The sequence below is a fragment of the Hypanus sabinus genome, chromosome 29 (assembly GCF_030144855.1).
Source record: "Hypanus sabinus isolate sHypSab1 chromosome 29, sHypSab1.hap1, whole genome shotgun sequence".
NCBI lineage: Eukaryota > Metazoa > Chordata > Chondrichthyes > Myliobatiformes > Dasyatidae > Hypanus > Hypanus sabinus.
The window spans coordinates 33721810-33741673 of NC_082734.1; the positions used below are offsets into that span (position 1 = coordinate 33721810).

The 19864-nt window shown below is 57.4% G+C and overlaps 1 protein-coding gene across 1 annotated transcript in view; it reads left to right on the forward strand.

Annotated features, from left to right (window-relative positions):
- Positions 1–10169: 10169 nt before the first annotated feature.
- LOC132383224 (paxillin-like) overlaps positions 10170–19864 on the forward strand; it is a 32617-nt gene continuing 22922 nt past the window's right edge. Inside the window, exons 1-7 of the mRNA XM_059954131.1 lie at positions 10170–12375; positions 13516–13687; positions 14073–14175; positions 14823–15017; positions 18419–18592; positions 18861–18942; positions 19291–19439. Of these exons, the coding sequence (XP_059810114.1) occupies positions 12303–12375; positions 13516–13687; positions 14073–14175; positions 14823–15017; positions 18419–18592; positions 18861–18942; positions 19291–19439 (948 nt within the window). The 5' untranslated portion in view covers positions 10170–12302. The remainder of the gene's footprint in view (positions 12376–13515; positions 13688–14072; positions 14176–14822; positions 15018–18418; positions 18593–18860; positions 18943–19290; positions 19440–19864) is intronic.

Below are 19864 nucleotides of genomic sequence, written 5' to 3' on the forward strand. Positions count from 1 at the left end.
GGGAGTAGAGAGAGGACGGTGTGTCTGATGCCCTGTCCTGGGGGGTGTGGGGTGTAGAGAGAGGACGGTGTGTCTGATGCCCAGTCCTGTGGGGGTGTGGGGAGTAGAGAGTGGACGGTGTGTCTGATGCCCTGTTCTGGGGGGTGTGGGGAGTAGAGAGAGGACGGTGTGTCTGATGCCCTGTCCTGGGGGGTGTGGGGTGTAGAGAGAGGACGGTGTGTCCGATGCCCAGTCCTGGGGGGGTGTGGGGAGTAGAGAGAGGACGGTGTGTCTGATGCCCTGTCCTGGGGGGTGTGGGGTGTAGAGAGAGGACGGTGTGTCTGATGCCCAGTCCTGTGGGGGGTGTGGGGAGTAGAGAGAGGACGGTGTGTCCGATTCCCAGTCCTGGGGGGGGGGGATGGGGGGGGAGGGAGTAGAGAGAGGACGGTGTGTCCGATGCCCTGTCCTGGGGGGGGGGATGGGGGGGGAGGGAGTAGAGAGAGGACGGTGTGTCCGATGCCCAGTCCTGGGGGTGTGGGGAGTAGAGAGAGGACGGTGTGTCTGATGCCCAGTCCTGGGGGGGGGGAATGGGGGGGAGGGAGTAGAGAGAGAACCGTGTGTCCGATGCCCAGTCCTGGGGGAGGGGAGTAGAGAGAGGACGGTGTGTCCGGTGCCCAGTCCTGTGGGGGGTGTGGGGAGTAGAGAGAAGACGGTGTGTCCGATGCCCAGTCCTGGGGGGGGGGGGTGTAGAGAGAGGACGGTGTGTCCGGTGCCCAGTCCTGTGGGGGGTGTGGGGAGTAGAGAGAAGACGGTGTGTCCGATGCCCAGTCCTGGAGGGGGTGTGGGGAGTAGAGAGAGAACGGTGTGTCTGATGCCCAGTCCTGGGGGGGGGGAATGGGGGGGAGGGAGCAGAGAGAGGACGGTGTGTCTGATGCCCAGTCCTGGGGGGGGGTGTGGGGAGTAGAGAGAGGACGGTGTGTCCGATGCCCAGTCCTGGGGGGGGTGTGGGGAGTAGAGAGAGGACGGTGTGTCCGATGCCCAGTCCTGGGGGGAGTGCTGTGGGGAGTAGAGAGAGGACGGTGTGTCTGATGCCCAGTCCTGGGGTGGGGGGGGAGTAGAGAGAGGACGGTGTGTCCGATGCCCAGTCCTGGGGGGGTGTGGGGAGTAGAGAGAGGACGGTGTGTCTGATGCCCAGTCCTGGGGGGGGGGAGTAGAGAGAGGACAGTGTGTCCGATGCCCAGTCCTGTGGGGGTGTGGGGAGTAGAGAGAGGACGGTGTGTCCGATGCCCAGTCCTGGGGGGGTGTGGGGAGTAGAGAGAGGACGGTGTGTCTGATGCCCAGTCCTTGGGGGGGGGGGAGTAGAGAGAGGACGGTGTGTCCGATGCCCAGTCCTGGGGGGGTGGGGAGTAGAGAGAGGACGGTGTGTCTGATGCCCAGTCCTGGGGTGGGGGTGAGTAGAGAGAGGACGGTGTGTCCAATGCCCAGTCCTGGGGGGGTGTGGGGAGTAGAGAGAGGACGGTGTGTCCGATGCCCAGTCCTGGGGGAGGGGGGAGTAGAGAGAGGACGGTGTGTCCGATGCCCAGTCCTGGGGGGGTGTGGGGAGTAGAGAGAGGACAGTGTGTCCGATGCCCAGTCCTGGGGGGGGGTGTGGGGAGTAGAAAGAGGACGGTGTGTCCGATGCCCAGTCCTGGGGGGGTGTGGGGATTAGAGAGAGGACGGTGTGTCTGATGCCCAGTCCTGGGGGTGTGGGGAGTAGAGAGAGGACGGTGTGTCTGATGCCCAGTCCTTGGGGGGTGTGGGGAGTAGAGAGAGGACGGTGTGTCTGATGCCCAGTCCTGGGGGGGTGTGGGGATTAGAGAGAGGACGGTGTGTCTGATGCCCAGTCCAGGGGTGGGGGTGAGTAGAGAGAGGACGGCGTGTCTGATGCCCAGTCCTGGGGGGGAGGGAGTAGAGAGAGGACGGCGTGTCTGATGCCCAGTCCTGGGGGGGAGGGAGTAGAGAGAGGACGGTGTGTCTGATGCCCAGTCCTGGGGGGGAGGGAGTAGAGAGAGTACGGTGTGTCCGATGCCCTGTCCTGGGGGGGGGGGAGAGTAGAAAGAGGACGGTGTGTCCGATGCCCAGTCCTGGGGGGGTGGGGAGTAGATAGAGGACGGTGTGTCTGATGCCCAGTCCTGGGGGGGGGGAGTAGAGAGAGGACGGTGTGTCCGATGCCCAGTCCTGGGGGGGGGGAGTAGAGAGAGGACGGTGTGTCTGATGCCCAGTCGTGGGGGTGTGTGGGGAGTAGAGAGAGGACGGTGTGTCCGATGCCCAGTCCTGGGGGGGTGTGGGGAGTAGAGAGAGGACGGTGTGTCCGATGCCCAGTCCTGGGGGGGTGTGGGGAGTAGAGAGAGGACGGTGTGTCCGATGCCCAGTCCTGGGGGGGTGGGGAGTAGAGAGAGGACGGTGTGTCCGATGCCCAGTCCTGGGGGGGTGTGGGGAGTAGAGAGAGGACGGTGTGTCCGATGCCCAGTCCTGGGGGGGTGGGGAGTAGAGAGAGGACGGTGTGTCCGATGCCCAGTCCTGGGGGGGTGTGGGGAGTAGAGAGAGGACCGTGTGTCCGATGCCCAGTCCTGGGGGGGTGTGGGGAGTAGAGAGAGGACCGTGTGTCCGATGCCCAGTCCTGGGGGTGGGGAGTAGAGAGAGGACGGTGTGTCCGATGCCCAGTCCTGGGGGGGTGTGGGGAGTAGAGAGAGGACCGTGTGTCCGATGCCCAGTCCTGGGGGGGGTGTGGGGAGTAGAGAGAAGACGGTGTGTCCGATGCCCAGTCCTGGGGGGGGGGTGTGGGGAGTAGAGAGAGGACGGTGTGTCTGATGCCCAGTCCTGGGGTGGGGGTGAGTAGAGAGAGGACGGTGTGTCTGATGCCCAGTCCTGGGGGGGGGGGGAATGGGGGGGAGGGAGTAGAGAGAGGACGGTGTGTCAGATGCCCAGTCCTGGGGGGGTGTGGGGAGTAGAGAGAGGACGGTGTGTCTGATGCCCAGTCCTGGGGGGGTGTGGGGAGTAGAGAGAGGACGGTGTGTCCGATGCCCAGTCCTGGGGGGTGTGGGGAGTAGAGAGAGGACGGTGTGTCCGATGCCCAGTCCTGGGGGGTGTGGGGAGTAGAGCGAGGACGGTGTGTCTGATGCCCAGTCCTGGGGGGGAGGGAGTAGAGAGAGGACGGTGTGTCTGATGCCCAGTCCTGGGGGGGTGTGGGGAGTAGAGCGAGGACGATGTGTCCGATGCCCGGTGAGTAGAGAGAGGACGATGTGTCCGATGCCCAGTCCTGGGGGGGGTGTGGGGAGTAGAGCGAGGACGGTGTGTCCGATGCCCAGTCCTGGGGGGGGGTGTGGGGAGTAGAGAGAGTACAGTGTGTCCGATGCCCAGTCCTGGGGGGGGTGTGGGGAGTAGAGAGAGTACAGTGTGTCCGATGCCCAGTCCTGGGGGGGTGTGGGGAGTAGAGAGAGGACGGTGTGTCTGATGCCCAGTCCTGGGGGGGTGTGGGGATTAGAGAGAGGACGGTGTGTCCGATGCCCAGTCCTGGGGGGGTGTGGGGAGTAGAGAGAGGACGGTGTGTCCGATGCCCAGTCCTGTGGGTGTGTGGGGAGTAGAGCGAGGACGATGTGTCCGATGCCCAGTCCTGGGGGGGTGTGGGGAGTAGAGAGAGGACGGTGTGTCCGATGCCCAGTCCTGGGGGGTGTGGGGAGTAGAGCGAGGACGATGTGTCCGATGCCCAGTCCTGGGGGGGTGAGGGGAGTAGAGAGAGGACGGTGTGTCCGATGCCCAGTCCTGTGGGTGTGTGGGGAGTAGAGAGAGGACGGTGTGTCCGATGCCCAGTCCTGGGGGGTGTGGGGAGTAGAGCGAGGACGGTGTGTCTGATGCCCAGTCCTGGGGGTGGGGGTGAGTAGAGAGAGGACGGTGTGTCTGATGCCCAGTCCTGGGGGGGGGGAATGGGGGGGAGGGAGTAGAGAGAGGACGGTGTGTCAGATGCCCAGTCCTGGGGGGTGTGGGAGTGGGAGTAGAGAGAGGACGGTGTGTCAGATGCCCAGTCCTGGGGGGGTGAGGGGAGTAGAGAGAGGACGGTGTGTCCGATGCCCAGTCCTGGGGTGGGGTGAGTAGAGAGAGGACGGTGTGTCTGATGCCCAGTCCTGGGGGGGGTGTGGGGAGTAGAGAGAGGACGGTGTGTCTGATGCCCAGTCTTAGGGGTGGTGTGGGGAGTAGAGAGAGGACGGTGTGTCCGATGCCCAGTCCTGGGGGAGGGGGGAGTAGAGAGAGGACGATGTGTCCGATGCCCAGTCCTGGGGGGGGGTTGTAGAAAGAGGACGGTGTGTCTGATGCCCAGTCCTGGGGGGGTGTGGGGAGTAGAGAGAGGACGGTGTGTCCGATGCCCAGTCCTGGGGGGGTGTGGGGAGTAGAGAGAGGACGGTGTGTCCGATGCCCAGTCCTGGGGGGGTGTGGGGAGTAGAGAGAGGACGGTGTGTCCGATGCCCAGTCCTGGGGGGGGTGTGGGGAGTAGACAGAGGACGGTGTGTCTGATGCCCAGTCCTGGGGGGGGGGAGTAGAGAGAGGACGGTGTGTCCGATGCCCAGTCCTGGGGGGGTGTGGGGAGTAGAGAGAGGACGGTGTGTCCGATGCCCAGTCCTGGGGGGGGGAGTAGAGAGAGAACGGTGTGTCCGATGCCCAGTCCTTGGGGGGGGGAGTAGAGAGAGGACGGTGTGTCCGATGCCCAGTCCTGGGGGGGTGTGGGAAGTAGAGAGAGGACGGTGTGTCAGATGCCCAGTCCTGGGGGGGTGTGGGGAGTAGAAAGAGGACGGTGTGTCCGATGCCCAGTCCTGGGGGGGGTGTGGGGATTAGAGAGAGGACGGTGTGTCCGATGCCCAGTCCTGGGGGTGTGGGGAGTAGAGAGAGGACGGTGTGTCCGATGCCCAGTCCTGGGGGGGAGGGGAGTAGAGAGAGGACGGTGTGTCCGATGCCCAGTCCTGGGGGGGAGGGGAGTAGGGAGAGGACGGTGTGTCTGATGCCCAGTCCTGGGGGGTGTGGGGATTAGAGAGAGGACGGTGTGTCCGATGCCCAGTCCTGGGGGGGGGTGGGGAGTAGAGAGAGGACGGTGTGTCCGATGCCCAGTCCTGGGGGTGTGGGGAGTAGAGAGAGGACGGTGTGTCCGATGCCCAGTCCTGGGGGGGAGGGGAGTAGAGAGAGGACGGTGTGTCCGATGCCCAGTCCTGGGGGTGTGTGGGGAGTAGAGAGAGGACGGTGTGTCCGATGCCCAGTCCTGGGGGTGTGTGGGGAGTAGAGAGAGGACGGTGTGTCCGATGCCCAGTCCTGGGGGGTGTGTGGGGAGTAGAGAGAGGACGGTGTGTCTGATGCCCAGTCCTGGGGTGGGGGTGAGTAGAGAGAGGACGGTGTGTCCGATGCCCAGTCCTGGGGGTGTGTGGGGAGTAGAGAGAGGACGGTGTGTCCGATGCCCAGTCCTGGGGGTGTGTGGGGAGTAGAGAGAGGACGGTGTGTCCGATGCCCAGTCCTGGGGGGGGGTGGGGAGTAGAGAGAGGACGGTGTGTCCAATGCCCAGTCCTGGGGGGGTGTGGGGAGTAGAGAGAGGACGGTGTGTCTGATGCCCAGTCCTGGGGGGGTGTGGGGAGTAGAGAGAGGACGGTGTGTCTGATGCCCAGTCCTGGGGGGGTGTGGGGAGTAGAGAGAGGACGGTGTGTCCAATGCCCAGTCCTGGGGGGGTGTGGGGAGTAGAGAGAAGACGGTGTGTCCGATGCCCAGTCCTGGGGGGGTGTGGGGAGTAGAGAGAGGACGGTGTGTCCGATGCCCAGTCCTGGGGGGGGGTGGGGAGTAGAGAGAGGACGGTGTGTCCAATGCCCAGTCCTGGGGGGGTGTGGGGAGTAGAGAGAGGACGGTGTGTCTGATGCCCAGTCCTGGGGTGGGGGGGGGGGGAGTAGAGAGAGGACGATGTGTCCGATGCCCAGTCCTGGGGGGGGGGAGTAGAGAGAGGACGGTGTGTCCGATGCCCAGTCCTGGGGGGGTGTGGGGAGTAGAGAGAAGACGGTGTGTCCGATGCCCAGTCCTGGGGGGGGGTGGGGAGTAGAGAGAGGACGGTGTGTCTGATGCCCAGTCCTGGGGGAGGGGAGTAGAGAGAGGACGGTGTGTCTGATGCCCAGTCCTGGGGTGGGGGTGAGTAGAGAGAGGACGGTGTGTCCGATGCCCAGTCCTGGGGGGGTGTGGGGATTAGAGAGAGGACGGTGTGTCCGATGCCCAGTCCTGGGGGGGTGTGGGGAGTAGAAAGAGGACGGTGTGTCCGATGCCCAGTCCTGGGGGGGGGGGGGTGTGGGGAGTAGAGAGAGGACGGTGTGTCCGATGCCCAGTCCTGGGGGTGTGTGGGGAGTAGAGAGAGGACGGTGTGTCCGATGCCCAGTCCTGGGGGGGTGTGGGGAGTAGAGAGAGGACGGTGTGTCCGATGCCCAGTCCTGGGGGGGTGTGGGGAGTAGAGAGAGGACGGTGTGTCCGATGCCCAGTCCTGGGGGGGTGTGGGGAGTAGGGAGAGGACGGTGTGTCCGATGCCCAGTCCTGGGGGTGGTGTGGGGAGTAGAGAGAGGACGGTGTGTCCGATGCCCAGTCCTGGGGGGGGGGTGTGGGGAGTAGAGAGAGGACGGTGTGTCCGATGCCCAGTCCTGGGGGGGGGGTGGGGAGTAGAGAGAGGACGGTGTGTCTGATGCCCAGTCCTGGGGGGGTGTGGGGATTAGAGAGAGGACGGTGTGTCTGATGCCCAGTCCTTGGGGGGGGGGTGTGGGGAGTAGAGAGAGGACGGTGTGTCCGATGCCCAGTCCTGGGGGGGTGTGGGGATTAGAGAGAGGACGGTGTGTCCGATGCCCAGTCCTGGGGGGGGGGTGGGGAGTAGAGAGAGGACGGTGTGTCTGATGCCCAGTCCTGGGGGGGTGTGGGGATTAGAGAGAGGACGGTGTGTCTGATGCCCAGTCCTTGGGGGGGGGAGTAGAGAGAGGACGGTGTGTCCGATGCCCAGTCCTGGGGGGGTGTGGGGAGTAGAGAGAGGACGGTGAGTCTGATGCCCAGTCCTGGGGTGGGGGTGAGTAGAGAGAGGACGGCGTGTCTGATGCCCAGTCCTGGGGGGGAGGGAGTAGAGAGAGGACGGCGTGTCTGATGCCCAGTCCTGGGGGGGAGGGAGTAGAGAGAGGACGGTGTGTCTGATGCCCAGTCCTGGGGGTGGTGGGGGTGAGTAGAGAGAGTACGGTGTGTCTGATGCCCAGTCCTGGGGGGGGGGGAGTAGAGAGAGGACGGTGTGTCCGATGCCCAGTCCTGGGGGGGTGGGGAGTAGATAGAGGACGGTGTGTCTGATGCCCAGTCCTGGGGGGGCGGGGAGTAGAGAGAGGACGGTGTGTCCGATGCCCAGTCCTGGGGGGGGGGAGTAGAGAGAGGACGGTGTGTCCGATGCCCAGTCCTGGGGGGAGTGGTGTGGGGAGTAGAGAGAGGACGGTGTGTCCGATGCCCAGTCCTGGGGGGGTGGGGAGTAGAGAGAGGACGGTGTGTCTGATGCCCAGTCCTGGGGTGGGGGTGAGTAGAGAGAGGACGGTGTGTCTGATGCCCAGTCCTGGGGGGGGGGAGTAGAGAGAGGACGGTGTGTCCGATGCCCAGTCCTGGGGGGGGTGTGGGGAGTAGAGAGAGGACGGTGTGTCCGATGCCCAGTCCTGGGGGGGTGTGGGGAGTAGAGAGAGGACGGTGTGTCCGATGCCCAGTCCTGGGGGGGAGGGGAGTAGAGAGAGGACGGTGTGTCTGATGCCCAGTCCTGGGGGGGGGGGAGTAGAGAGAGGACGGTGTGTCTGATGCCCAGTCCTGGGGGGGGGGAATGGGGGGGAGGGAGTAGAGAGAGGACGGTGTGTCCGATGCCCAGTCCTGGGGGGGTGTGGGGTGTAGAGAGAGGACGGTGTGTCCGATGCCCAGTCCTGGGGGGGTGTGGGGAGTAGAGCGAGGACGGTGTGTCCGATGCCCAGTCCTGGGGGGGTGTGGGGAGTAGAGAGAGGACGGTGTGTCCGATGCCCAGTCCTGGGGGGGAGGGGAGTAGAGAGAGGACGGTGTGTCAGATGCCCAGTCCTGGGGGGGGGGGAGTAGAGAGAGGACGGTGTGTCCGATGCCCAGTCCTGGGGGGGGGTTGTAGAAAGAGGACGGTGTGTCCGATGCCCAGTCCTGGGGGGGTGTGGGGAGTAGAGAGAGGACGGTGTGTCCGATGCCCAGTCCTGGGGGGGAGGGGAGTAGAGAGAGGACGATGTGTCCGATGCCCAGTCCTGGGGGAGGGGAGTAGAGAGAGGACGGTGTGTCAGATGCCCAGTCCTGGGGGGGGGGGGAGTAGAGAGAGGACGGTGTGTCCGTTGCCCAGTCCTGGGGGGGGGTTGTAGAAAGAGGACGGTGTGTCCGATGCCCAGTCCTGGGGGGGTGTGGGGAGTAGAGAGAGGACGGTGTGTCCGATGCCCAGTCCTGGGGGGGTGTGGGGAGTAGAGAGAGGACGGTGTGTCCGATGCCCAGTCCTGGGGGGGTGGGGAGTAGAGAGAGGACGGTGTGTCCGATGCCCAGTCCTGGGGGGGTGTGGGGAGTAGAGAGAGGACGGTGTGTCCGATGCCCAGTCCTGGGGGGGTGTGGGGAGTAGAGAGAGGACCGTGTGTCCGATGCCCAGTCCTGGGGGGGGTGTGGGGAGTAGAAAGAGGACGGTGTGTCCGATGCCCAGTCCTGGGGGGGTGTGGGGAGTAGAGAGAGGACGGTGTGTCTGATGCCCAGTCCTGGGGTGGGGGGGGGAGGGAGTAGAGAGAGGACGGTGTGTCCGATGCCCAGTCCTGGGGGGGGGTGTGGGGAGTAGAGAGAGGACGGTGTGTCCGATGCCCAGTCCTGGGGGGGTGTGGGGAGTAGAGAGAGGACGGTGTGTCTGATGCCCAGTCCTGGGGTGGTGTGGGGAGTAGAGAGAGGACGGTGTGTCTGATGCCCAGTCCTGGGGGTGTGTGGGGAGTAGAGAGAGGACGGTGTGTCCGATGCCCAGTCCTGGGGGGGTGTGGGGAGTAGAGAGAGGACGGTGTGTCCGATGCCCAGTCCTGGGGGGGTGTGGGGAGTAGAGAGAGGACGGTGTGTCCGATGCCCAGTCCTGGGGGGGTGTGGGGAGTAGAGAGAGGACGGTGTGTCCGATGCCCAGTCCTGGGGGGGTGTGGGGAGTAGAGAGAGGACGGTGTGTCCGATGCCCAGTCCTGGGGGTGTGTGGGGAGTAGAGAGAGGACGGTGTGTCCGATGCCCAGTCCTGGGGGGGGGGGGAGTAGAGAGAGTACAGTGTGTCCGATGCCCAGTCCTGGGGGGGTGTGGGGAGTAGAGAGAGGACGGTGTGTCTGATGCCCAGTCCTGGGGGGGTGTGGGGAGTAGAGAGAGGACGGTGTGTCCGATGCCCAGTCCTGGGGTGGGGGGGCGGGGAGTAGAGAGAGGACGGTGTGTCCGATGCCCAGTCCTGGGGGGGGGGGGAGTAGAGAGAGTACAGTGTGTCCGATGCCCAGTCCTGGGGGGGTGTGGGGAGTAGAGAGAGGACGGTGTGTCTGATGCCCAGTCCTGGGGGGGTGTGGGGAGTAGAGAGAGGACGGTGTGTCCGATGCCCAGTCCTGGGGGTGTGTGGGGAGTAGAGAGAGGACGGTGTGTCTGATGCCCAGTCCTGGGGGGGGGGGAGTAGAGAGAGGACGGTGTGTCCGATGCCCAGTCCTGGGGGGGGGGGGAGTAGAGAGAGTACAGTGTGTCCGATGCCCAGTCCTGGGGGGGTGTGGGGAGTAGAGAGAGGACGGTGTGTCCGATGCCCAGTCCTGGGGGGTGGGGGAGTAGAGAGAGGACGGTGTGTCCGATGCCCAGTCCTGTGGGGGTGTGGGGAGTAGGGAGAGGACGGTGTGTCCGATGCCCAGTCCTGGGGGGGGTGTGGGGAGTAGAGAGAGGACGGTGTGTCCGATGCCCAGTCCTGGGGGGGTGTGGGGAGTAGATAGAGGACGGTGTGTCTGATGCCCAGTCCTGGGGGGGTGTGGGGAGTAGATAGAGGACGGTGTGTCTGATGCCCAGTCCTGGGGGGGGGGGGAGGCTGTGGGGAGTAGAGAGAGGACGGTGTTTTTGATTCCTGGTGCCCAGGGGTGGGGTTGGAGTGGGAGGGTTGGTGTGTCGAGTGTCTGGTACCAGGATTCCCTGTTATTGTTATTTCAGTGTCTCCCTCACACCCCAGAAGAAAGTTCAGGAAGGATGCAGGATTATCTGACAGGATATTGTGAGATATCCGACATTTCCTGAGTTAAGGTTCATTTTTAATATCTTAGCCCACCTCACAACTCTTCCCAACTCTTTGCCTCGAGTCCAACAGCAGAGAAACAGGTCCTTCAGCCCAACTCTCCTGTACCGACCAAGGTGCCTTCCTGATCTTCTCATTTGCCTGCCCCTGTCCCTCCAAAGTCTCCGCACTTCCCATGACCTTGTCCAAGTGTCTTTTAATTGTAGCTGCCTCTCCCACTTCCTCTGGCAGCTCGTTTCATATCCTCCTCATCTTCTGTGTGGCAAACTGCCCCTTTAAACCTTTCCCCTCTCACCTTAAACAAGTGCCCTCTCGTTTGAGACTCCCCTCCCCGGTGGGAGAGAGACTGTGACCATCCAAGCTTATCCACACCCCTTGTGGTTTTACAGCTCAGTTTCTTACCCCAGGGAAAACGGTCCCAGCCCTGTCCCGTCTCTCCTGATATCCCGGGAACATCCCGCAGAACTGCTCACCGTGTGGTCTCACCGACATCTTGTAGAGCTGTGACCAGACATCCCAACTCCTGTACTCAGTGCCCTGTCGAATGAAGGCCAGCTGGCCAAACGTCTCCTTCCCTGCCCTGTCTACCTGTGACACTACTGTCAGGGAACCATGTCCCTGGCTGTCTCCGATCTGTTCTCCCCTACCCCAGGGAAGATATACGTGCACCCCTTATACAATCCCCTGCTGATGCTCTGCCCCTGTATAAGGTCATGGCATTTATTTTGGGTAAATGTGAGGGGTTGTACTCTTGGAAGACAAGTTCAGGCCAGGAGTCTCACAGTGAATGGTGGGGCCCTGTTGAGTGTTGAATCAGAATTAGATTCAAGTTTAATATCACTGGCATTTGGCGTGAAATACTTTGTTTTCCAGCGGCAGTACAGTACACTGCATGATAAACTATAAAATACAATAAAAAATAATTACATTAAATAAGTTGCACAAAAAGGAATAATTTTTTTAAAAAAGTGAAAGAAGTTAGTGTATGTGGGTTCATTGCCCATTCAGAAATCTGATGGCGGAGGGGAAGAAGCTGTTCTGAAACCATTGAGTGTGTGTCTTCAGGCTCCTGTACCATCTCCTTGATGGTAGCAATGAGAAGAGATCATGTCTTGTGTGATAGGGGTCCTTAATGGAAGCTGCCTTTTTGAGGCATCGCCTTTTGAACAGAGGAACTTGGGGTACAGGCGCACGGTTCCCTGAGGAACAGGTAGACGGAGGTGAAGAAGGTATTTGACATGCGGGACTCCGAGTACAGGAGCTGGGAGGTTACAAGATGTCGGCGAGTCCACACTTGGAGCATTGAGGTCAGTCTTGTCGCCCGGTGATGGGAGAGATGCCACGAAGCTGGAGAGTGCAGAGATTTACGAGGATGCTGTCGGGACTTGAGAGATTGAATTATGGAGAGAGGTTGGGCAGGTGGAGACTTGGAGTATGGGAGTGAGGGTTGTTCTTACAGAGGTGTATAAAATCATGAGGGACATCGATCGAGTGAATGCACACCGTCTTTTCCCCAGGGTTGGGCAATCAGGAACCAGAGGGCACAGGATTCGTTGAGAGGGGAGAGATTTAATAGAAACGTGGGGGCAACATTTTCACCCAGAGGGTGGTCTGCATATGGAACGAGCTGCCAGAGGGGGTGGTTGAAGCAGGGACATTAACGGCATCAATAACTTTTAAAGGCACTTGGACAGGTACCAGGATGGGAAAGGTTTAGAGGGGCCAAACAGGGGCAAATGGGTCCAGCACGGATCAGATATTTCTGTGTTCTGTGACTCGGTGAACGTTGGGCAATGAAATGGGAGTAGTGTCAGTAGGAAAACTGGGACAGCTTTGATGGGGATATGGTCCAGGGGGCCATAGGGACTAGCCCATCCAGGCCTGCTCAGGTTCTCTGCACGACTCCTCCCCACCTCTGACCTCTCCCCTCCACCTCCCGCTGCCCTGTCACAGCACTGTCTGCAAGCCGAAGACCAGGGAGGGGCCCGGCACCAGCACTTCCACCATGGTGGGGAGTGGCCTTTCCGAGCTGGACCAGCTGTTGCAGGAGCTCAACAGGACACAGAGCAGCATTACAGGTTAGTTCCTCACTTCCCCTTTCCTCAACCCTGCTCTGCCCCATCCCCACACTCTCCCCTCTCTTTCCCCCTCTTCCTCCTTCACTCTCCTCACACCCTCATATTTTACCCTTTCACTCCCCCACCCCTCCCTCTCTCACATTCCCCCTGCCCCTCCCTATCCCCTTCTTGTTCCCTTCCCCATTCCACCTTCCTTTCCCCTTCTATCCCCCTTCCTATTTCCTCCCCTCTCTCCCTCACATCTTCCCCTTCCTTTTCCTTCTCTGCCTCCCCCACCCCACCACTCTCAAGCCCCTTCCCCCTCTCCCTCCTTCTCTTGTTCCCATCCCTAATCCCTTTTGTCTACACAGTGTCCGTACTCCTCCATTCCCTGCCTGTCTGAGAATCTCTAAACACCTCTATCATAGTTGCCTCCACCACCACCCCTGGCAGCTCATTCCAGGTACCAGCGCTCTGTGTGGCAAAAGGAACTTGCACCATACATCTTTGAAGTGACCCCCCAGCCACCTGGGCTTGAATGCATGTCCTCTGGCAGTAGGTGTTTCCTAGTCGCTGCATACGTCTATGCTCGCCATAATTTTGTAAATCTCCCCTCATTTCTGTCACAAATGGACAAATCAGTCTCTCCTTTTGCTCCACCCAGTCCAAGAATTCCTGCGCACACCCCACTCTGCTGAGATCCATGGGGATCAGAGACATTTCAGACCAGTCCCCTCCCTCCCCACAGCTGATACAAGCCCTGCCTATCTGGTCCAGTCGCCCTTCTCTGGTCTGTCCCGCTCCTTGAATAAGGAGAGTGGGGCTATCACCGGTTCCCCGGTGGAACTGAGATACAACCTCCGGAACTGTAATTTCAGTCCCTCTCCTGATAAACCATCACATTCTCTGAGTTCTCCTGGTTATTTTGCTTTCCCTGCTTAGTCGTCTGTCGAAAACCCATCAGGTATATAAATGTTTCTTTCAACCTTCACTAAATACTTGCACTCCCTGCTTACTGGACTGTCAAAAAGTCCTCAGGATTATGTTTCTCTCTGTCTTTTCCGATGCATCTTCAGTTCCCCGTTAGACACCTCTTCAAAGGATGGGGGCTGTGATTATTTCTAATCAGGGCTTAATTTCTGATCACTATCTCTCTTCCAGATGAAATCCTGGCCCAGTTCCCTCCAGGTATATCGACAGAAACATCCCCCCTGAGCCCAGAGCCCCAGAAGGAGGCTGGCCCAGGCCTAGTGGATACGGGACACATCGGGAAGCAGTTGCCATCAGGGCTGGAGTCCAAGGCAGTTATGGGGAATGAGCAGCCTGTGATCACGTGAGTTGGGTTGACAGTCCTGGGATAATAACTGCCTTCAGTCTGGATTTCCACAATCCAGGTATCGCATTCAATGTGAATGATTGTTGCCTATTGCAAATCCTGTTGTCAACATTTAGAAGAGGGATTTCCTTTGTAAATGTACTACAATACTGGGGTGTGAATAAAGATTTCCTATGTAAACATGTAACGTGACCAAGATGTGAATGAGCATTCCTTATGTAAACATGTCATGCTTCCAAGGTAGGAATATGGATTTTTTTTCTCCCTGTCATGTTACTGAGGTGTGAATGGCGATTTTCTATGTAAACATGCTATGCTACTGGGCGGAGAGAGGGTTGAAGAGGAATTTTTATGTGAAAGTGTCATCTCGCTCCCTCTCCAGACATACCGTTCCGCTCCCAGAGCCGAAGACCTCGGCCACTTCCGCCACGCTGGAGCTGGATAGACTCATGGCGTCGCTGTCAGACTTCAAGATTCACAGCACAGTGAGTTTGAACCCCAGAATTCCAGCTATCCCAACTCAGCAGCTTCTTCTGCCCCTCTCCCCCTAAGATAGAAGCTCTCCCAAGTTGGGTGGGAGGCTCTCCATCCCAATACACCACACAATTCCCACACACAGTTCCCTTCAGCCTCTATCCTGTTTAACAACCCGGGATTCCGGCTTCCAAAACCTCAATTCTACAGACGTCTCCCTGAATCTGCACGCCAGTTCCTCTTTTGTACTGAAGTTGTTGTTTTATTAGGCTGACTTTTCTTCCTCTCCTCTTCCTATTTTCACCCCCCCTCCCCGGTCCCTTCTCTTCCCACTGTAACACTTCCCTTCCCCATCTGCGCCTCTCTACTACTTCCCACCCTTACCCACTCTCACCTCCTCTTCTCCCATTCTTTCTACACTCCCACCTTCTCTCTCTTGCTCTATCCACTTCATCCTCCCATTCCCCTCTTTCTGTCCTTTCTCTCTCACTGACTCTGCCCCTAATTTCTTTCTCCCACTCTCTCAAACCCCCTCCCCTTCCTATCTCTCCCCCCCATCTCTGTCTCTCTATGTCACTCCATCTCTATCTCCTTAATGCCCCCCTCTCCCTCCTCCCCTTGCTCACCCTGCTCCCCTCCCTCTTTTCACCTGCTCCAGCCACCTGCTCAGCCAGCAGCACAGACGAGGGTGTCTGCCGTCTCCGGAGACCCCGTCGCAGCCAGACAGACGGACTCCGTGGATGGGAACCTGGACGACATGCTGGGGAAACTTCAGTCGAACCTGCTCCAGCAGGGAGTGTCGACTGTGCCTAAGGGGAGTTGTACAGCCTGCAGGAAGCCCATCGTAGGGCAGGTAAGGGGGACTTGGAGGGGTGTGATCACAGGTCAGGAAATCAATGCTTCCTGTTGGGGCGTGATGCCCAATCGCTGTCACATTCCAGAGAGATCCAAGAGCTATCCGAACGTTCCTTTATAAACTTGTTATTGAGGTGTGCATCAGGGACTTCCTGTGCAAACAAGTCACGTGATTGAGCTGTTGTTAGTAGGGATATTGGCGTGAATGTGGAGATCCGATGTAGAAGTTGTTAATGGGGAATTCCTATGCAACTGCCATGTGATTGAGGGGTTGATAGGGATTTCCTATGTAAGTTTGTCACATGACCAAGGTGGGACTGGAGATTTCCTATGGAAATATGTCATGTTATTGAGGAGTGAATGGGAATTTCCTGTGTAACTATGATACATTACAATGGTGCGATAGGAATTTCCTACGTAAACAAGTCACATGACTGAGATATTAATAGGGATTTCCTATGCAAATATGTCACATGACTGAATTGAGGCTGCCAATGTCTTATGTAAATATGTCATATTATTGAGGTGTGAATGTGGATTTCCTATGTAAACATGTCATGTTAACAAGGAAATGGAATGGTTCCAAAGGACTGGAAAATTACAAATGTCACCCCACTGTCTAGGAAGCAAGGGAAACAAATGACAGGCAAATTATAGGCCAGCTCACCTGTCTTCAGCGGTTGGGAAGATATTGGAATCACATGATAAAACAAGCTGAAGTCAGCATGATCTCCTGTGGGCAATCTTGCCTGACAAATCTGTTGGAATTCTTCGAGGAAAACTACAGGCAGGATAGACAAAGGATGTTGATCAAATGATGTTGTTTACCTGGGTTTACAGGTTCTAGCAATGGATAGAAGATTGGCTAACTGGCACGAGGCAAAAAGGGGGCTTTTTGGCTTTTGCTGGTGACCAGTGGTGTTCCACAGGGGTCGGTGTTGGGATCACTTCTTTTCATGTTATGTCAATGATTTGGATGACAGAATTGATGGCTTTGTGGAGAAGTTCACAGATGATACACAGATAGGTGAATCGCAGAAGGTGCTGTGGAAGCAGGAAGACTTCAGTGAGTCAGATTAGGAGAATGGGCAGATGGAATACAGCATAGGGAAGTGTAGTCTAAACGGGGAGAAAATTTGGAAAACAGATGTGCAAATCCTTGTCCAGGATTTGTGTGACATGTGATGAGGATGTTAGGAGAATTCAGGGTGACTTGGATAGGCTGGGTGAGTGGGCAGATACTTGGCAGATGACGTTTAATGTGAATAAGTGTGAGGATATCCACTTTGGGAGTAAGAACAGGAAGGCAGATTATTATCTGAACGAGTTAGGTAAGGGAAAAATACAAAGATATCTAGGAGTCCTTGTTCATCAGTCAATGAAGGTGAATGAGCAAGTGCAGCAGGCAATGAAGAAGGCTAATGGAATGTTGGCCTTTATTACAAAGGGAATTGAGTACAAGAGCAAGGAAATCCTCTTGCATTTGTACAGAGCCCTGGTGAGACCACACCTGGAGTATTGTGTACAGTTTTGGTCTCCAGGGTTAAGGAAGGACATCCTGGTTGTAGAGGAAGTGCAGCGTAGATTCACGAGGTTAATTCCTGGGATGTCTGGACTGTCCTACGCAGAGAGGTTAGAGAGACTGGGCTTGTACATGCTGGAATTAAGGAGATTGAGAGGAGATCTGATTGAAACATATAAGATTATTAAGGGATTGGACAAGATAGAGGCAGGAAATATGTTCCAGATGCTGGGAAAGTCCAGTACCAGAGGGCACGGTTTGAGAATAAAGGGTAGGTCATTTAGGACAGAGTTAAGGAAAAACTTCTTCTCCCAGAGAGTTGTGGGGGTCTGGAATGCACTATCTTGGAAGGTAGTGGAGGCCAATTCTCTGGATGCTTTCAAGAAGGAGCTAGATAGGTATCTTATGGATAGGGGAATCAAGGGATATGGGGACAAGGCAGGAACCGGGTATTGATAGTAGATGATCAGCCATTATCTCAAAATGGTGGTGCAGGCTCAATGTGCCGAATGGTCTACTTCTGCACCTATTGTCTATTTCCTAAAGGTTAACTTGTAGGTTGAGTTTCTGATAAGGAAGGCAAATGGATGTCTAGAATATAAAGGCAAGGATGTAATGCTGAGGCTTTATAAGGCATTGATCAGACTGTGTGTGGAGTGTTGTTTGCAGTTGTGGACCCCTTATCCAAGAAAGAATTTGCTAGCATTAGAGTGGGCCCAGAGAAGGTTTATGAGAATGAGTCTGGAAATGAAAGGCTTAACATATGAGCAGCATTTGATTACTCTGAGCCTGTACTCATTGGCGTTCAGAAGAATGGGTGTGGGGTGATCTCACTGAAGCCCAGATAGAGTGGACATCAAGGGACATCCGAAGTGTTGGCGCGTGGCCTCGTGGATAAGGCATCGGTCTAGTGATCTGAAGGTCACTGGTTCGAGCCTCAGCTAAGGCAACGCGTTGTGTCCTTGAGCAAGGCACTTAACAACACATTGCTCTGCGACGACACCAGTGCTAAGCTGCTTGGGTCCTAGTGCCCTTCCCTTGGACAACGTCGGTGGCATGGAGAGGGGAAGGCCTGCAGCTTGGGCGACTGCCGGTCTCCCATACAACCCTGCTCAGGCCTGCGCCCTGGAAACCTTCCAAGGTGCAAATCCATGGTCTCACATGATGAAACGGATGCCATGACCCAAGCACACAGATTCCCCTTTAGAACAGAGATGAGGAATTTCTTTAGCCAGAGAATAGTGAATCTGAGGAAATAGTTGCCAGACAACTGTGGAGGCAAAGTCACTGGGTGTATTTAAAGTAGAGGTTGAGAGGTTCTTGATTCATAAGGGTGTCAAAGGTTACAGGCAGGGATAGTAATTCAGCCATGATGGAATGGTCCAAATGACCCAATTCTACTTCTATTCTTTATGGTCTTAATAGGGATTTTCTGTGTCATGTTACTGAGGTGTGAATGGGGATTTCCTATGTAAACATGTCATGTTACCCAGGTGTGAATGGGGATTTCCTATGTAAACATGTCATGTTACCAAGGTGTGAATGGGGATTTCCTATATAAACATGTCATGTTACCCAGGTGTGAATGGGGATTTCCTATGTAAACATGTCATGTTACCAAGGTGTGAATGGGGATTTCCTATGTAAACATGTCATGTTACCCAGGTGTGAATGGGGATTTCCTATGTAAACATGTCATATGACTAAGATTGGGATTTCCTGTGTAAACATGTCATGTTACCCAGGTGTGAATGGGGATTTCCTATGTAAACATGTCATATGGCTAAGATTGGGATTTCCTGTGTGAATATGTCACAATGACGTGGCCCACCTTCCCTCCTGGACTGACATGCTCCCTTTCCGCTGTCCGTCTGCAGATGGTGACCGCGCTGGGCCAGACCTGGCACCCTGAACATTTTGTCTGCACCCACTGCCAGGTGGAGATCGGGGGCAGGAACTTCTTTGAGAAGGAAGGCCTGCCCTACTGTGAGCAGGATTACTGGGAGCTGTTCTCCCCCCGCTGTGCCGACTGCAAACAGCCCATCATGGATGTGAGTGCTGGGGGGGGATGGGGGAGAAGGAGGAGGAGTTAGAAAGAGGAAACTGAGGGAGAGAGAGAAAGAAGTCACAGGGAAAGGTAGGGAAGGGAGAGAGGAATTGGAAGGCCAGGAGGCGGAGGGAGAGGTAAGGGAAATGATGGAGGGAAGATGAGCAGGAGGCCGAGGGTGAGAAAGGGGAAGGGAGGGAGAGTATAGAGATGAAGGGAGAGGGGAGGGGTAACACCCTGTTCATTCTGCCTCTGCACCTTCCCTTCAACAGAAAATGGTGACTGCACTTGATCGGAACTGGCACCCAGAACACTTCTGCTGCATGAAGTGTGGCTGCTCCTTCGGTCCTGAGGGTGAGTATGGCAATGGGGAGAGGGTGGGTGTGGTAGAGATCATGGAGACGGTGGGGTATAAGGGAGGGAAAGGGTAACTGAGATGGTAAGGGGTAACTGAGATGAGGAGGGGTGTAGAGGAAGGAAGAGGTGATGGAGGGGGAGAGGAGAGGGTTATGGACACCAAATGCAGGAGATCTGATGAAGAGTCTTGGCCTGAAACATCGACTGTCCATCGAGTTCCTCCAGCATTTTGTTTTATTACTTTGGTTTTCAGCATCTGCAGATTTTCTCGTTTGTGAGGGGAGGAGGTTATTTTGTTGTGGAGGGATCACCCTCTAACTCTTCTCCCCCGCCTCCTCTCCACAGGTTTCCACGAGCGGGAAGGCAAGGCCTACTGTCGGCAGGACTTCTACGAAATGTTTGCCTCCCGTTGCCATGGATGTGGGAAGGCCATTACCGACAACTACATCTCTGCCCTCAACCTGCTCTGGCACCCCGAGTGTTTTGTCTGCAGGGTGAGTGTCTAGAGGTTCAGAAGAGCTGGAGTCATTCCTCCAGCGGAGTGCAGGTTGTGAAAAGACATTCCCACGTTAATCCCACCCGTCCCCCACTCTAATCTCACCCGTCCCCCACTCTAATCTCACCCGTCCCCCACTCTAATCTCACCCGTCCCCCACTCTAATCTCACCCGTCCCCCACTCTAATCTCACACGTCCCCCACTCTAATCTCACCCGTCCCCCACTCTAATCCCACCCGTCCCCCACACTAACCCACCCGTCCCCCACACTAACCCACCCGTCCCCCACACTAACCAACCTGTCCCCCACATTAATCCCACCCGTCCCCCACATTAATCCCACCTGTCCCCCACTCTGATCCCACCCGTACCCCACATTAATCCCACTCGTCCCCCACACTAATCCCACCCCTACCCCACAT